This window comes from Mastigoproctus giganteus, unplaced genomic scaffold (assembly GCF_048544385.1).
Source record: "Mastigoproctus giganteus isolate SK-2022 unplaced genomic scaffold, ASM4854438v1 scaffold_16, whole genome shotgun sequence".
Taxonomy (NCBI): domain Eukaryota; kingdom Metazoa; phylum Arthropoda; class Arachnida; order Uropygi; family Thelyphonidae; genus Mastigoproctus; species Mastigoproctus giganteus.
Window position 1 is genome coordinate 2,276,144 of NW_028328293.1, and position 15,222 is coordinate 2,291,365.

Here is a 15,222-nt window from a genome sequence, read left to right on the forward strand (position 1 = left end):
TTTAGGAAATAATAACCCTTGCCAGATATTTGGGTGGATTGCTTCTGAAGTACGGTAGTCTCCTTCACACTGCATGCATGAATTCCAATGCTTCTGCAATCTCTGGAAGCATCCCTGACAGGATTCTTTTGGTATAGTTCCTATATTGTATTCTGAATAATTTCCTCATCACTGCAAATCTGTGACCTTTGGAGAGGGGACAAGCTTGGGAAACAAAAAAACATATTGAGCTAAATCCAGTGGGTATGGTGGACCAAAGTCATGGAATGCTTTGCAAGGAATTCTTGAATGGAAAGCATCGAGTGTGCAGGGCATTGTCATGTGATGCAAGTACCAATTCTCTGAAATCTTACTTTTCTGGCTGCTTTCCCTGAATAGCATTACTCAATCACTATAGAACTGTATTTAATATTTCCACTTTGCTGTTAGACCATGCAGGACAAATTTGCAATGAGGAATTCCCCATGAATTAAAAAACATAATAAGTATGAGCTTCTCATTTCACTGAGATTTCCTTGAAGTAGGAGGACTAGGGCTTTGTTTCCAGGTTATAGCCATATACCCCTGGCTTGTTATCATTAATGAAGGAAGAAAAAAGTGCGGGTCAGCAGCAGCAACAAAACATTGACGAGGAGCCTGACATGCAAGAACTTGTCGCTCTGTAATCATCAGTCAGAATGCAAGGCTGCATTCCCAAATGTTATGTTAAAATTGATGGACATGTATACCAATATCATCAGCAACTTTGGTTAACTCCTTATTATATCACGAAAACAATGAGCAATTGAATAACTGGTTTTTGAAGTCAAAGGATGGCCAGATTGAAGATAATTTTTGACTGGCAAGTGGCCCTCTTTAAACTTTAAACAATGTGCAGTGTCAAATGTAATTTCAAATGTCGTATTGGGATGCACAAAAGTTATGAGGAACCACTACTGTACTTTATGATCTTTTGAAGTGAAATCCTTCAACCCATCTTCAAAATAAAATTTTACTAATAGAAAATACCTTCTATATTTTTAATTATTTTAATATAATCAATCCACACAAACAAATAGGCCCAAAATGTACACAATTTACAGATGATATATATAAAATGATATCTCTCATATTAAAGAGTTTACTAAAGAAGAGCTAATAAACATTAGGTCAAAGCTTATTAGCTTTGTCAATCAAATTTTAAATTACATAACTGTTTATTGGCTCTTCCCTTCTACAGAAAGTATTTGCATTTCTCAAAGATAGTCATAAGGAAAACCATAAAAAACCCTCATATTACACAGGAAAGGAATTTATTTGTTTAATTAGATACTTGGCTGTTCTTGAAACACTGAATAAACTGATGAATGGTTGGAAATTCTTTCTCTGATATATGACTTTTGCTAGTATCAGTCTGTCAGTGTCTGTAGTGTCAAATTATCCTTTCATTTTCAACAAACCTTTTCTTCCCTCACTTTTAAACTATGTTTACTTTGCAAATATATTTTTTTATAAAAATACTTTGAAAAAAAAAAAAAAAATTTAGTAAAATTAAAGCATACTTATGTTGAATTCATTACTTACTGATCATCTGGAGTCAGCTGTACAGGTTCACTGGTAAAATGTGGATCAAAGTGCTCTAAATCTCTATCAGTTTCCAGTTTTGGCTTGTATGGTGGTGTAACTTGTTTTGCTTCCAGCTAAGAGAACAATGTGTTAAAGATATATATTTCAACATACTATCACTGCATTAAAACATGACATTGTGTAAAAGAGCAGATTTGCAATAGTCATCCCTTCTCCTGTAAAGTAATGAATCCCTGCTAAAATCATATTTCCTTTCCTTAGAAAGGAAATACAGGCGGGCCTCGATTAACGCGATTAATTCGTCCCGCGAGCGCATTGCACAAAACGGAAACGTGGTAATCGAATATCATAACCAATAGGAAAAATTATAACTGGTCCTTGACCTTCTGGAATGTCCATAAAGAATTTTAAAAATACCTTTTAAATAACTTTTTAACTGTATATAATGTAAAAGATAATGAAAATAATTATGGAATTAAATATTTATTGCATAAAACAGTGGTTCTTAAACTGTGCGCTGCACAATATTTTAAATTTTTGAGGGAAACACAGCGATACTCGACATCTGTCGGTCACCGCGCGAACTACTAGCTCGAGGTAGTTCACAGTTTCAGCATTTCTTATTAAGTTGTTTGGACCTAACAACTAAATGAAACTGTTAGGTATTTCTTTTGGTCTGGGTGCGCCTTGAAAAAATTACTGAGACATTAAAGGCGCCGTGAACTGAGAAACTTTGGGAACCTCTGACATAAAATACACAATGAAGAAATTACTGTTGCGGAAATATTTGAACAGTGTTGACTTTCTCTTTTCATCAATCAATTTCTGATAGCCGACAACAATCTTCTCTGGGCCCTGGCGAAATAAATATCGCAGAGAACATCAAACCTTTTGTTTGAGGTTCTATGCGATACGAAAGATTTCATCTAATTCTTTTACCGTTATCTCCTTAGCGCTAACATTTTCATCTGGCTCATTTAAAAATTTGAATTTTTAAATGCAAGTCTGCATTGACTTTATTAGCAGGAGACAAACACATCTTCTTCTGATGGTCGATGGAACACACCGAGGCGGGCAGCAGGCAAACGTTTGTTTATTGACCGTCCGACTTGCGGTAAGCTTAACGCATGATTCAAATCTTTTTCAACTATCACATAAAAAAAAAAGATCGCGTTAACTGGAAATTTGCATCGTGTAAAGTGAAAAGTAGTATCATTTTTCAAATAGCGTTAACTGAATATCGCATTATGCGAGGCCTAGCTGTATGTTTTTACTACTGCTGGAAACAAAGGAGAATTTGCATTCAACAACCAAAAGTGATGCATGCCTTTTCAAGCAGACAGCTAAGATAAAATTTTTGACTGAAGAAGGGGAAGAGTTAATAGCAATCCATAAAACCAAGAATACATGTCCGCAAAAAAAAAAAAAAAAAATGCGTGCATGACTGATTATGATATGCAACACAGCACTGCTGGGCCACAAGGTAATCAAACATGGAAACCAATGAAAAGATGGGATGGGCTGTTCTTCCACATATAGCAATGCCTTGACTTGTAACTGTTATTTCCTTAAAAGGAAAAAACATTTCTCAGAAAAAATTGGAATCATTACTCTTGGGGTGATATTCATATATGGAGCTAGAGTACATTTTTATAAGCCGACCAGGCTAGCCAGGTGGGTAAAGTGCCTGCTTGGCAACCCAAAGGTCGTGGGTTTGAATCCCGCCTCGGGCTTGGATCAAAGTACTGCAAAAACCTTGGGAGGTGCATTATGGCCACAGAAGTCGATGTGCCAACAACTACCAAAAAAAAAAAAAAAAACATTTTTATAAGCATGAATAAGAAAAAAATGACTGTCTCTTTTACCCTGCTGTGCATTATGATCTTTTGAAGTGAAATCCCTCAACCCATCTTCAAAATAAAAATTTACTAATAGAAAATACCTTCTATATTTTGAATTATTTTAATATAATCAATATAAGAAGAAAGCATCTCAAATACATATGTTTGTAGACAGATTCTGGATGTTAAGGCAGTGCAATACAAGGATATCTGGGGTTTGGACCCCAATTATATAAGTTTTCCCTATATTGCCTGTGTCAGAGGTTCCCAAAATGTAAACGTGGCCCTCGGAGAACATTTTTTTTTTTTTTTTTTTTTTTTTTTGTGGAATCGCTCCTTTTAATGAAAAAATATGGACATCACAGAGTTTCAAAAGGGCACGATTGTTACCATTTTGAAACTTGAATTGGTGCTTCCATATTGGAAATGGCTCACCTTGTTGTCCATTGTCCATTGTCCTCTGTGGTTAAGGTGTGCAAAGAATGGTGTAGAATGAGTCAAACCACCTCCTGCCAACAGAACTGTAAAGGATTATGCAAGGTGGATATTCATGGTGAGCAAAGTGTGCAGTGCATTGTACGGGCTCAATGGCAAGTCACTGTGCTACAGCTGACATCGCAATACAATATGGGAAATGCAAGAACAATATTCCAAATGACGATGCACTGCACACTCAGATGTTTGGGGTTCCACAACAGGTTGGTTGTTGGATTTTATTTGGTGCAAAGGCAACTTTGGCCATATTGTGCCTATCTTCCACAACAGACAACCCAAGAGACATCCTCTGTTCATGCTAATCATCAGTGATGGCAAATGCTGTAGTGTCAACAACATGCTGGTTGGACACTGGAATGGAAATGAATGTGTTGTTCGAAAACACCTGGTGTAATATCAGTCCATGAACCCATTGTGTATGGTGCCCACTATCCAGACTGGTGGAAAGGGTTGCTTAATATGGGGCATGTTTTGCTGGAAAGAACTAGGACCCTTAGTATGTATGGACCATACATATACATAAATACACCAACATTTCACTGGTAAGGTCTACTGGCAGCTTTTAGGAGACCATGTGCACCCTACCATGTTGCATTTTTTCATGGATGGAAACGGAACTTCCAAAACAATAATGTGGCATGTTATACAGCCCACACTGTGCATGAGTGGTTCAAGAAACACAGAGAAGTATCACCCATCTTGACTGGCCTCCAAATTCTGCTCACCTCAATCCAATTAAGCACCTGTGGGATGTTTTGGAATGAGAAGTGAGGTGTATGGACATGTAACCACCATCTATTCTAATACCGTGGAAAGCCATGCAGGCAACATGGTTGCAGATCCCTACTGATGATTTTAGACATTTAGTGGAGTCAATGTCTAGACAAATAGTGGCTGTTATCCATGCAAATGGTGGCCGAACATGCGTATTAGTGGGATCTCGTTCTCACAGTGAGTGGGAACGAGATTAGCTCGGTGCAGGCGAAGTTTTTACGGCTCCAGCTAATACAGAAGTTTTTCTTAAATTTTTACCATTTTATTGACTGAATTGACATATTATTTTATTTTCTAGAAATAGTCTTATATTCCTAGTTACGATATTTAGTTTATTTTGAACTTAGACAGAAATTTTGTGAATTATTACTCAGTATTGGTAAAACTTGTACAGTTCGAAACTTGCCGCCAATTGTGTAATATCGATACAGAATAGCATTATGTATATCTCGAACTTGATAGAGTAAGCATAACGTAAAACTAGATAGCGTAATATGTAGCACTGTAGTAGGAATCTGTTAGTTTAGTATAGTATTGGCAATTAACCAATTAAATTGTATTTAAATGGAAATCATGCCCCACACTAGAGCAGCAAAGCAACTTGTGCAAAGTAGCGAAAGTGCTGTGGTTTGTGGGAGAACCGAAGGAGACGATTCTCCAACGCATCACAGTCTAAAAAAATGTGCAAATTTCAACATGTTTACGGATCTCTCTCAAACAGGACATGATCCAGCCATGGAGGAGGTCTTTGTGTGTGCTAGGCGCAGAGAATGTGAAGAAATTAGATGCCAACTGCGAGTTCTGATGGGTGTCTATGAAAGAGCTTGAAGAGTTGGATGGATGCCCTTGAAGGAATTAAAATGGGGGAGCCCATCAAGCTCTCAGCTGCCAAACTCAATTCCAGAGCTCACTCTTATGCACCAGGCAACATAGTAGCAACCTTCAGAGCAGAATGCGCCGGTCCCACGGGAGCTAGTTATTGTTGGTGACTCAACTGTCAGGGAAATGGGAAATATATTGTGCATGATGGATAGGTGGAATAGGACCAGGGTATGTCTTCCGGCGGCAAAAGTTGATGATGTTATACAGCAGATATTATCTTTTAAGGGAACAAAAAATGACATCGTTGTACACATTGGCACTAACGACATTAAGTGTAAGGAGATCTGTGGATTTACTAAACAAGTACAGGTCAATGTTGGAAAAAAAGTCACGAGTTAGGGTTAATTTGAAAGTGTCTGCAATCCTGCCCAGACAAAATAAGAGGGAGTATATGATGAGAGCCTTGTCAATCAATTCAGTCCTCGAGAAATTGTGCAGGGCTCATGGGGTAGAATTTTTTTCAGTGTGGTCTGTGTTTGTTAACAGGAGAGACTGCTTCTACAGGGATGGGATACACTTAAATAGAAGGGGGTGCAAGAATATTTGCTGTTGCTATCGAGGCAATGTTAGGTGTGTCGGAAAACTGCTAGCTAGAGGGGGGGGATTCACAGACTAATAGATTAAGTTAACGGTAGCCGTAGACAGAGGTGGAAACGATTCTTGCACTGCTTCTATTGGAATGAGCAGCAGCCTCGAAAGCCAGTTGCTGGGGATTTCAGGAACTGCTGGGAGTCAAGAAACAAGTAAATACATGGGCTGTGTTAGAGTAACTAAGAGTAAGAACAGATGCATGTATACTTGCATGTAAACCAATGCTAAGAAAATAATAAATAAATAAATTTGATGAATTTGAAGTGCTGGTTAAAACACTCAAGGTGAATATTGTTGGGATATCAGATATGTAGTGCCACTCAGATATAAGGGATGCAGAATTGGAATCTGGGGAGTACAATGTGTACGGAAAGGATAGACAGGATACGAAAGGAGGGGTTATGCTGTTAGAAATACATAAAATTTAAGGAAGTGCATCCAGTTGACATATATTGACAGTGCAATGTTGAGTCAGTTTGGTGTGACATTAGCAGTGGGAAAGCAAAAATGAGGGTAGGAGTTTGTTAGAGGCCTAACGACTCTGATAAGTACAATGAACAATAATACAGAGAAATAGAGTGGGCCAGTAAATCAGAGTGTCTTATAATGGGGGATTTTAACTTCCCAGATATTGACTGGAACTTGTGGGTTGGTCATTCGCACACTAGCAAGGCTTTTGTGGATTTATTGGATGATTGTTTTCTGCAGCAGCATATTAGAGAGGTAACAAGAGAGAGTAACACTCTTGATCTGATAACCAGCAGTGATTATTCATGCATTAAGATTCAAGATGTAACTTGCTTTCATAAAGGCGACTACAGTCGTCTCAGAGATTTTTTAAATTCTATACAGTGGACCAACTGATGATGTTACTAAGAGCAAATTATAAATGGGAAGCATTCAAGGAAGTAAATTTAGAAGCTACTAGATTTTTTATTCCAATTAAGAATTACTGCTATAGGTTTAGGCCCAAATGGATGCCAGATGAACTAATGAGACTCATGGCAGAGAAGAAAAATGCATGGGATGCACATAAATTGTCAGGCAACATAGACACCTATGTTAGATACAAGCTAGTCTGCAATCAAGTAACAAAGGAGGTTAGGCAAGCGTAGGAAGATTATGAAAAATCTTTGGCAAAAGATGCAAAGAAAAACAGCAAAGACTTCTTTACTTATATAAACATCTATCTAGTTATATTAAAGGTGGCAAGAAAGTAAGCAAACCCTTAACCATAATTATGAGAGAATCCTTGGACTCTGGGGCAAGTCCCAACATACTGTAGATGTGCATTTGGGTTGCGGGTTCAAATCCTGCCTCGGGCTTGGATATCATGAAGGAAGCAGGAAAAAACTGGTTCCTTCGTGTATTGCTCACATCATACGATAAAAAAAAAGATGTGCAAATGTATCCCCAATTCACAAAGGAAAATCAAAGGGTGACACGAGTAATTACAGACTTCTGTTCCAGGGTAAATAATGGAGTCACTAGCTAAAGAAGCATTGCAGGATCATCCAGACAAGAGAGTAGTAATAATTCAGATACAGCATGGGTTTGTCAAGGGGAAGTCTTGTCTGACCAATTTGATTGGATATTATGATGTGATCACAAAGGAACTGGATGAAAAAAATAATTTTGATATTATATACTTGGATTTCACGAAAGCTTTTGATACTGTTACAGATGGAAGACTGCTGTACAAATTGGAGCAGTATGGCATTAAGGGAAAGTTGCTACAACGATAAAAGGATGGTTGAGTGAGAAAAGACAGAGAGTGGTAATCAGTGATTACTAACAGTCCCACTATCGTGAAGGTGCAAGCAGAGGATTTGGCTGTCACAGACCGTCCGGACTTCGCCGAAATTGGGTCCACTTGACTTGAGTGTCACCCGAATATCAGTTTCATCAGCGTTATAGACTCCCAGGTAGCAAGTACAGCTTGTCTGGCATATCTGAGAGAATGTCTGTGACAACCTCAAGGACCATATAGGCTGTGTTAGAGTTATTAAGGGTAAAAACAGATGCATGTTTAATTGCAAATATACCAATACTAGCAGTGCAGTACATAATTTAAATTTAAATGAATTTAAAGTACTGGTCAGGTCATCAATTGCAGAACTTTTGGGGATATTGGAAATATAGTGTCACAGATATAAAGGATGCAGAATTTCATTATGGGAAGTACAAAGTAAAGAAAGGACAGACAAGACAGGAGAGAGGGGTTATGCTCCAGTTAAAATACACAAAATCTAAAGTTGTGCATCCAGTTGATATGGGTGGCCAGTGCAATGTGGAATCAGTATGACAAAACAAAAATGTGAGTAGTAATGTATTAAAAACCTAATGACTATGATGAGTATAACGAAATCAGGAATTTTTTTATAATGGGGGATTTTAAATTTCTAGGTATCGAATAGAACTTGTGGGTTGGTTATATTTTTGCTTATATTAGCAAAATTTTTGTGGATTTATTGGATGACTGTTTTTTCTAAAGCAGAATGTTAAAGAGGCAACAGGAGAAAGCAGTACTATTGATCTGATTACACTGGTTGACACAAAAAAAAAAAAAAAAAAAAAAGCTTTTTCACTCCCTGTTAAAATTCAGGGTGATTCTTGTAGATTTGGCAACCATATTGCTATAACACCCACCAATTTTAAGGGATTAGAATCAAAAACTAATTTTCTATATAAAAGATTTCATATATTTTAAGAAAATATTATAATAAATATTGAATTCAATACTAACTTGAACAATGGGTCTATTAACCTTATTCTATTTACAAAAATGTTTATCCGTTAACAAAACACTTATTTTGACATTTTTTGCCTCTTATAATTGTTTATTGGTGTCTCCTGTATGAGATTCCAACCAACAGTAGTCTGCCAACATAATTGGACTCCATTTTCCCTGGTATCTTTTTTTCCATTTGAGAAATATCTTGGTGAAACCTTTCACTGTGTTCACCAGAGACTACCCCTAAGTTTTCAGGAAAAAAAATCTAAATGGGAATGTAGGAAATGAAGCTTTAATGACATACTGCATCCCAACTCTCTGTACACTAAAATTAGCTTATCCACAATTGCACTGTAATTTTGTGATTTCTCATTGCCTAAAAAGTTCTGACAGATGTTTTTGAATGCCTTCTAGGCTCTTTATTTCTGTAGAATTTAATTTTTTAACAAATTTCTCATCTTAGAATAGCAGTTTGATTTGAGGACCCACAAAAATTCCCTCTTTTATCTTGGTCTCACTGATTCGAGGAAACTTTTGCCTCAAAGAGAAAAATCCTTTTCCTTTTTTGTCTATCGCTTTTGCAAATATTTTTTTTTTTATCAAACCTAGCTTGGTGTGCAATGGAGGTAAATAGATTTTTGACTTATCCACCAAAGGATGATGTGCTACATTTTTCTGGCCTGGTGTAGTTTCTGAATGGTCTGGCAATTTTTTTATCTTGTAGTGGCAATCCTTTGCTCGGCTGTCCCACTCAAAAAAAGCAGCAGTATTTAGTGTATCTACCTTGCAACCCATTCAGCAAAGCTACCACTTTTAGGTCGGCACAGATATTCCATTTGTATTCTTGATAGCATACTTTTTGCAAAAGAACCTGTAGGTTCTCATACGTTTCCTTCATATGAACTGCATGGGACAATGGTATAGATGGTACTTATTTCCATTATGTAGTAAAACTACTTTCAAACTGACCTTGGACTAATCAATGAAAAGCCTCCACTGATTGGGGACATTCTCCAGATGTAATTCTTTCATTAATCCTTAGACATTGTTACAATAAGCCAAAGCACCATCATAATAGGTCATTATGTTAGATTACTTCTTCCTATAAAAAGACACCTTGATGCCCTTTTCAAGAAGATTCTACTGCTGAAACTGTGATCCTAGTAAGTGAGATTTGGTTTTGAAGAGGTCCAAATCGTTCAATTCTACCTGAGTGATTAGATGCGGCTTTGCAATATCAAGAGTTTGTGGTCTCGAGGTAACTGCCATATCACCGGAACAGCAAAAGGCATCGATTTATGATTACCTTTAATCCAGCCTGCTAATGTCCTTGAACAGCAGCTACAGGAAATCTTTGGAATCCATACTTTACCTTGATCTCTTTACATCCAAAATAGAATTTGTAGGCTTTTCTCACAAGTTGAGAAAACTTGTGAGAAAAGCTTACAAACTGCAAATGTAGCAAAAGCTATCAGGCTTATTTCGGAAAGAACATGTATGGTTTAGGTACATGCACGGTATTTTATGTATGGTTTAGGTACATGCACGGTATTTTATGTATGGTTTAGGTACATGCACATAAGAATACAATTAAGACATTGTAGATTTTTATTTCTAATTTAAACATGGCGGTACACGATTTATACTAATGCTCACAACACTTATTTACAAATACTAATCTACTAAAACACTTGTTCACCACTCTCCCTCTGAAACACACACTTTTTTTTTTTGAAATATGAAAATGCTTGCTTGGTGCGGAACCCACTTGTATATATATATATACTGGTACAGAAGTTTCTAGAGGACTCAATGTTTCTAGAGAACTCTGCTGAAAGTTCTAGAACCTTCCAAAAACATCCCAAACTTTCTTCTGAATGTAACAATATTCTAGAATGTTCTGGAACATTCTCAAATGTTGTAGAAAGCCCCCAAATGTTTTAGAAGAAAAAAAAAAAAAAAGATGAAATAGATGGAAAAGATGATTAAACCAACTACAGGTCTTGGTTTTGGTCATTAACCTACAATATTTGAAAACTGAGGGTGATGAGAACTTTTTTTTAAAGCACATATCTGAGTTTCTGCACATATTTCCTATGAGAATATGTCTAAATTATTTCAGGGAAGAAATTGATGCTGACCAGTGTTATCAGCAGTGACCTTTCATACGTTAAGAATCTGCATATACACTAAGTGGCAATGATCATAGTGCATTGATATAGGATTTATTTAAAGTATAACCACTGTCAGGGCAGAAAGGAAGGATTTCTGCCTTCGTAAAGGTGACTACAGATAGTTTTTAATTCCGTGCAGCAGGACCAACTGATTAAGTAAGTAACAACAAATTATAAATGAGAAGCATTCACGAATGTAATCACGAATGTTTATACAAAAAAAAGTATAAAAAGCCTATAATGCTTTTTATTTCACTAATGCAAAATTTTTTGCATTTGAAATTGTTTAAATCTATTTTTCCATTTAGCACCACATATTATTTTTAAAATATTGCTTTCAAAAAAATATAATCCCGAAATTATATTTAAAGTTAATTTTAAACATAGAATTCCTGGTATAAAAAAAACTAGCAACTACTAATAATATTATGTGATGCTAAACTAGCATCACATAATATTATTAAATTAGCTTTAAATTCTAGGTATTCTATTCCACGCTGATTTTTATGCAGGATGTTACGTGACTCTTAAAAACCAGGTGAGGCATTTGAGAACCAATTTTTTCAGTGTTTTCCCTAAACAACTAATTAAGGAAATTGGACGATAATTAACTGGATTAGAGAGATCTTTTCCTGGTTTAGGGATGACTAATAGAAATGAATGTCTCCAAGAGTAAGGATAAACATGTTCCTTAAAAATTCTGTTAAAAAATATTAGTAGAGTTTGTAAACAGGTATCATTCAAGTGTTTTAACATAATATAAAATATACCATCAGGGCCAGCTGCACTATTGGGTGCTCTATTAAAAGATTCTTTTAACTCAGTTATTGTAAAAGGCTGATTATATGGAAGACAGAGACCGGTGTTGAAATTTAACTTCTGCCTTTCTGCTGCCTCTTTAATTCGTTGGAATGGAGCATCATATGAATTTAGTGCTGATATTTTGCCAAAGGCTTCCGCAAAGGCATTTTCTATGTCTTTCGGGGAGGGGGGGGGAGACAGATCCTGTCAATTTCATGTCAATGTAGGAGAGGATGACAATGGATATTTGCCATTCAGATGTTGGATTTTCCTCCAGATTAATCTAGTATCGGTGTTCTTTGTGATAGTGGAAGTGAACTGTATCCAGGAATCTTTTTTGGCTTTTCTTCTTATTTGTCATGCTTTAGCATTAAGTTTCTTGTAATTTATAAGGTTAATAGTAGTGTAATGCTTGCAGAAAATATTCCAAGCTTTATTCTTTTCTTTTTTTGCCCTATTATTCATCATTCCACCAGTAGTTTTTGCACCTGCGTGGATGAGTTGAAAACTGAGGAATAGCTTTATCAGCTGCTGCTAGTATCTGTTTAGTGATATGGTCAGTAGCTTCAGCTACTGATTTATTCTTAATGAAGTTTTTATCTAAAACTGCACTTTAAGGAAAATTTTATCCAGTTTGTCTTTGTAAATTTCCAGCTTCGGCGAGGTAGTTTGGAATTTACAAGTAATTGGAAGATGATCGCTGTTGTGGGGATTATCCAATACTGTCCAATATACAGGTACCTTGGTTTGCGAGCATAATTCGTTCCGGAAACGTGCTCGTAATCCAAAGCACTCGTATATCAAAGCGAATTTCCCCATAAGAAATAATGGAAACCCAGATGATTTGTTCCAAAACTGAAAAATATTCATATACTCTAAAAATGATTAATACAAAATACATACCTTTTTATATTTTTAATATTTAAATTTAATATACATAAAGCAATCGAATTTATTAATTATTGGGTAAGACGACTTTCACTGTCTCTAACGGAATCACTGCAATCTGTTGACTTTTTCTTTTTGTGCGACTTTAACAAGGAATCTTTTCAATGACACTTGCTTTTGCCTCCTTTTGAGGATTTCAGAAATCAGATTCATCGCTCGCTCTATTACAAAACGAGGAGGCACGCTTGATACACATAAACAAAGCTGCGCTTGTGTAGCAACTGAATAAACAACACCGTAAAGGCAGAGATACACTATTAACACCTCACATTTTACTAAAGCACATTTCTAGGGGTTACTACCATAAAACAATAAAAACAATTTCCAGTTGCGTTCCTGCTAGTGGAATCTGTTATAAACTGGTAGTAAACTCGATCTAATTGCACTTGTGATTATACTAGCTGGAATTGTTGGTTTTTACGTTATTATGGTGAAATGTGTTTCCCCTTCACTGATATAAAAAACCATAAATACATTTTCAAAATCTTCTCTTCATTCCTATCGGGTTGCGGTAATTCTGCGTTCGACTGCCATTTCTTGTAAACACAAAGGCGAATCGTGCATAGGCGAATTCGGTTCGTGTTATATAAGATATCGTTCCCGTATTTATAAATCGTGTATGATCGAATTCGTGTAGTGTAAACACGTGTTATACGAGGACTGACTGTACTCGTATTGCAAGACCTCGCTCGTTTATCAAGTTAAAATTTATTAAAAATTTTCGCTCGTCTTGCAAAACACTCGCATACCAAGTTACTCGTAATCCAAGGTACCACTGTATACTTGATTACATTGGGCAGTGGGGGAGCAGATAGTTAGATCCATGGCGGAAGTATTTCCTGTGGGAAAATGCACATGAGTATGTGCACTGGTGTTCAGCAGAGTTAGATTACGTGTCCAGTAATGTTTCTATTAGCTGCCCTCTTTTATCCATATGAAGACTTCCCCATAATGGGTGGTGTCCATTAGTCACCCATGAAACATATAAGAGATGGTATCTGGGCAAGAAGCTCATCAAAGTCTCTGAGTACATACATTTGGTTTGGTGGAAGACAAATAGAAACAAGAGATAAAATTATTCCAAGTTCTATTCTAACAGCAACAACTTCTAAATTAGTTTTTAAGGGGGTGTGCCTAGATGAATTAGTAACGGATACTAAGACTGCTACATCTCCACGGGCTGCAGTTGCTGCATTCCTGTCACGCCTGTACAAAGTATATTTCTTTATTGAGGGAGTCACTTGTGGAGTTAAATATGTTTCCTGTAAACAAATGCCTGCTGGATTGAAATCTTGGATTAGGTCATAAAGTTCATCTTTATTAGTACGTAGTCCTTGACAATTCCATTGTAAAAAGCACTGCATTATTTAGTTTTAGTGGGAGGATGTTCCAGTTGCTTTTTAGAGGCAGTAGGCTTATGCCGATCTTTTTTAGGAAAGGTAGGGCATCCAGTGTCCATGTCTTCTTCAACATAAATTTCTAATATAGGTTCTTCTTAAGTTTTGACATTTATGTCCATTTCTGCCAAATTAATTTTGCCCATATTAGTGGATTCTTCTTTTGCCATCCTGGTCTCAGTTTGGGACTTGATGCCACTAGTAGAGGGGATGAAAATTAGGGTCTTATTAGTCTGGTCTCTATTGTTTTGCTTTAAAGCTGGCTGAGGAGCTGAAAGCTGCGCTCTAGCCCACTCAGCACGCAATTTGTCTGGCAGAGTTGAATCGATGGTTTGAGTAGCAACCGAACGATAATTCTTAGTAGCATTTGCATATGTATGTGATGGAGTGTCTTTCACTATTTGTTGTCTCGCTTCCTTATAAGAGGGGGCTTGTGGCAAGAAAAGAAAAATGCATGGGATGCATATAAATCATCAGGCGACACACAAACCTATGGCAGATATAAGCTAATCTGTAATCAAGTCACAAAGGAGGTTAGGCAGGCGAAGGCAGATTACGAGAAATCTTTGGCAAAGGATGCAAAGAAAAACAGCAAAGAGTTCTTTACTTATGTAAACTCTAGAAGGAAGGGGATGAATCAGTTTGGTCCACTTGATATTGATGGTTCGACTCTTGATGATCCTGCTCAGATAGCAAACAAACTGAATGAGTATTTTGCCTATACATTCACACATGAGGAGTTATTCAAGAAGGGGAATGCCAGAAGTTTATCAAATTCTAACAAGGAGCTAAATGATTTTGTAATAACTGAGAGCAAAGTGGAGGAGAAATTGTTGAAGTTAAACATAAAAAAAGGCACCTGGGGTAGATGGAATCTATCCAGTTATAATGAAGGAGGCAGCAAGGGAAGTAAGCAAACCCTTAGCCATAATTATGAGAGCATCCTTAGGGTCAGGGAATGTCCCCATTGACTGGAGATGTGCAAATGTATCCCCAATTCACAAAGGAGGTTCAAAGGG

The 15,222-nt window shown here is 36.7% G+C and overlaps 1 protein-coding gene across 3 annotated transcripts in view; it reads right to left on the reverse strand.

Annotated features, from left to right (window-relative positions):
- Positions 1-15,222, reverse strand: part of aPKC (protein kinase C iota type) — a 424,352-nt gene that overhangs the window by 25,198 nt on the left and 383,932 nt on the right. For all 3 annotated transcript variants that reach the window (XM_090389406.1, XM_090389407.1, XM_090389405.1), the window contains one exon: positions 1,564-1,679. In XM_090389406.1, coding sequence (XP_090245532.1) covers positions 1,564-1,679 — 116 coding nt within the window. The remainder of the gene's footprint in view (positions 1-1,563; positions 1,680-15,222) is intronic.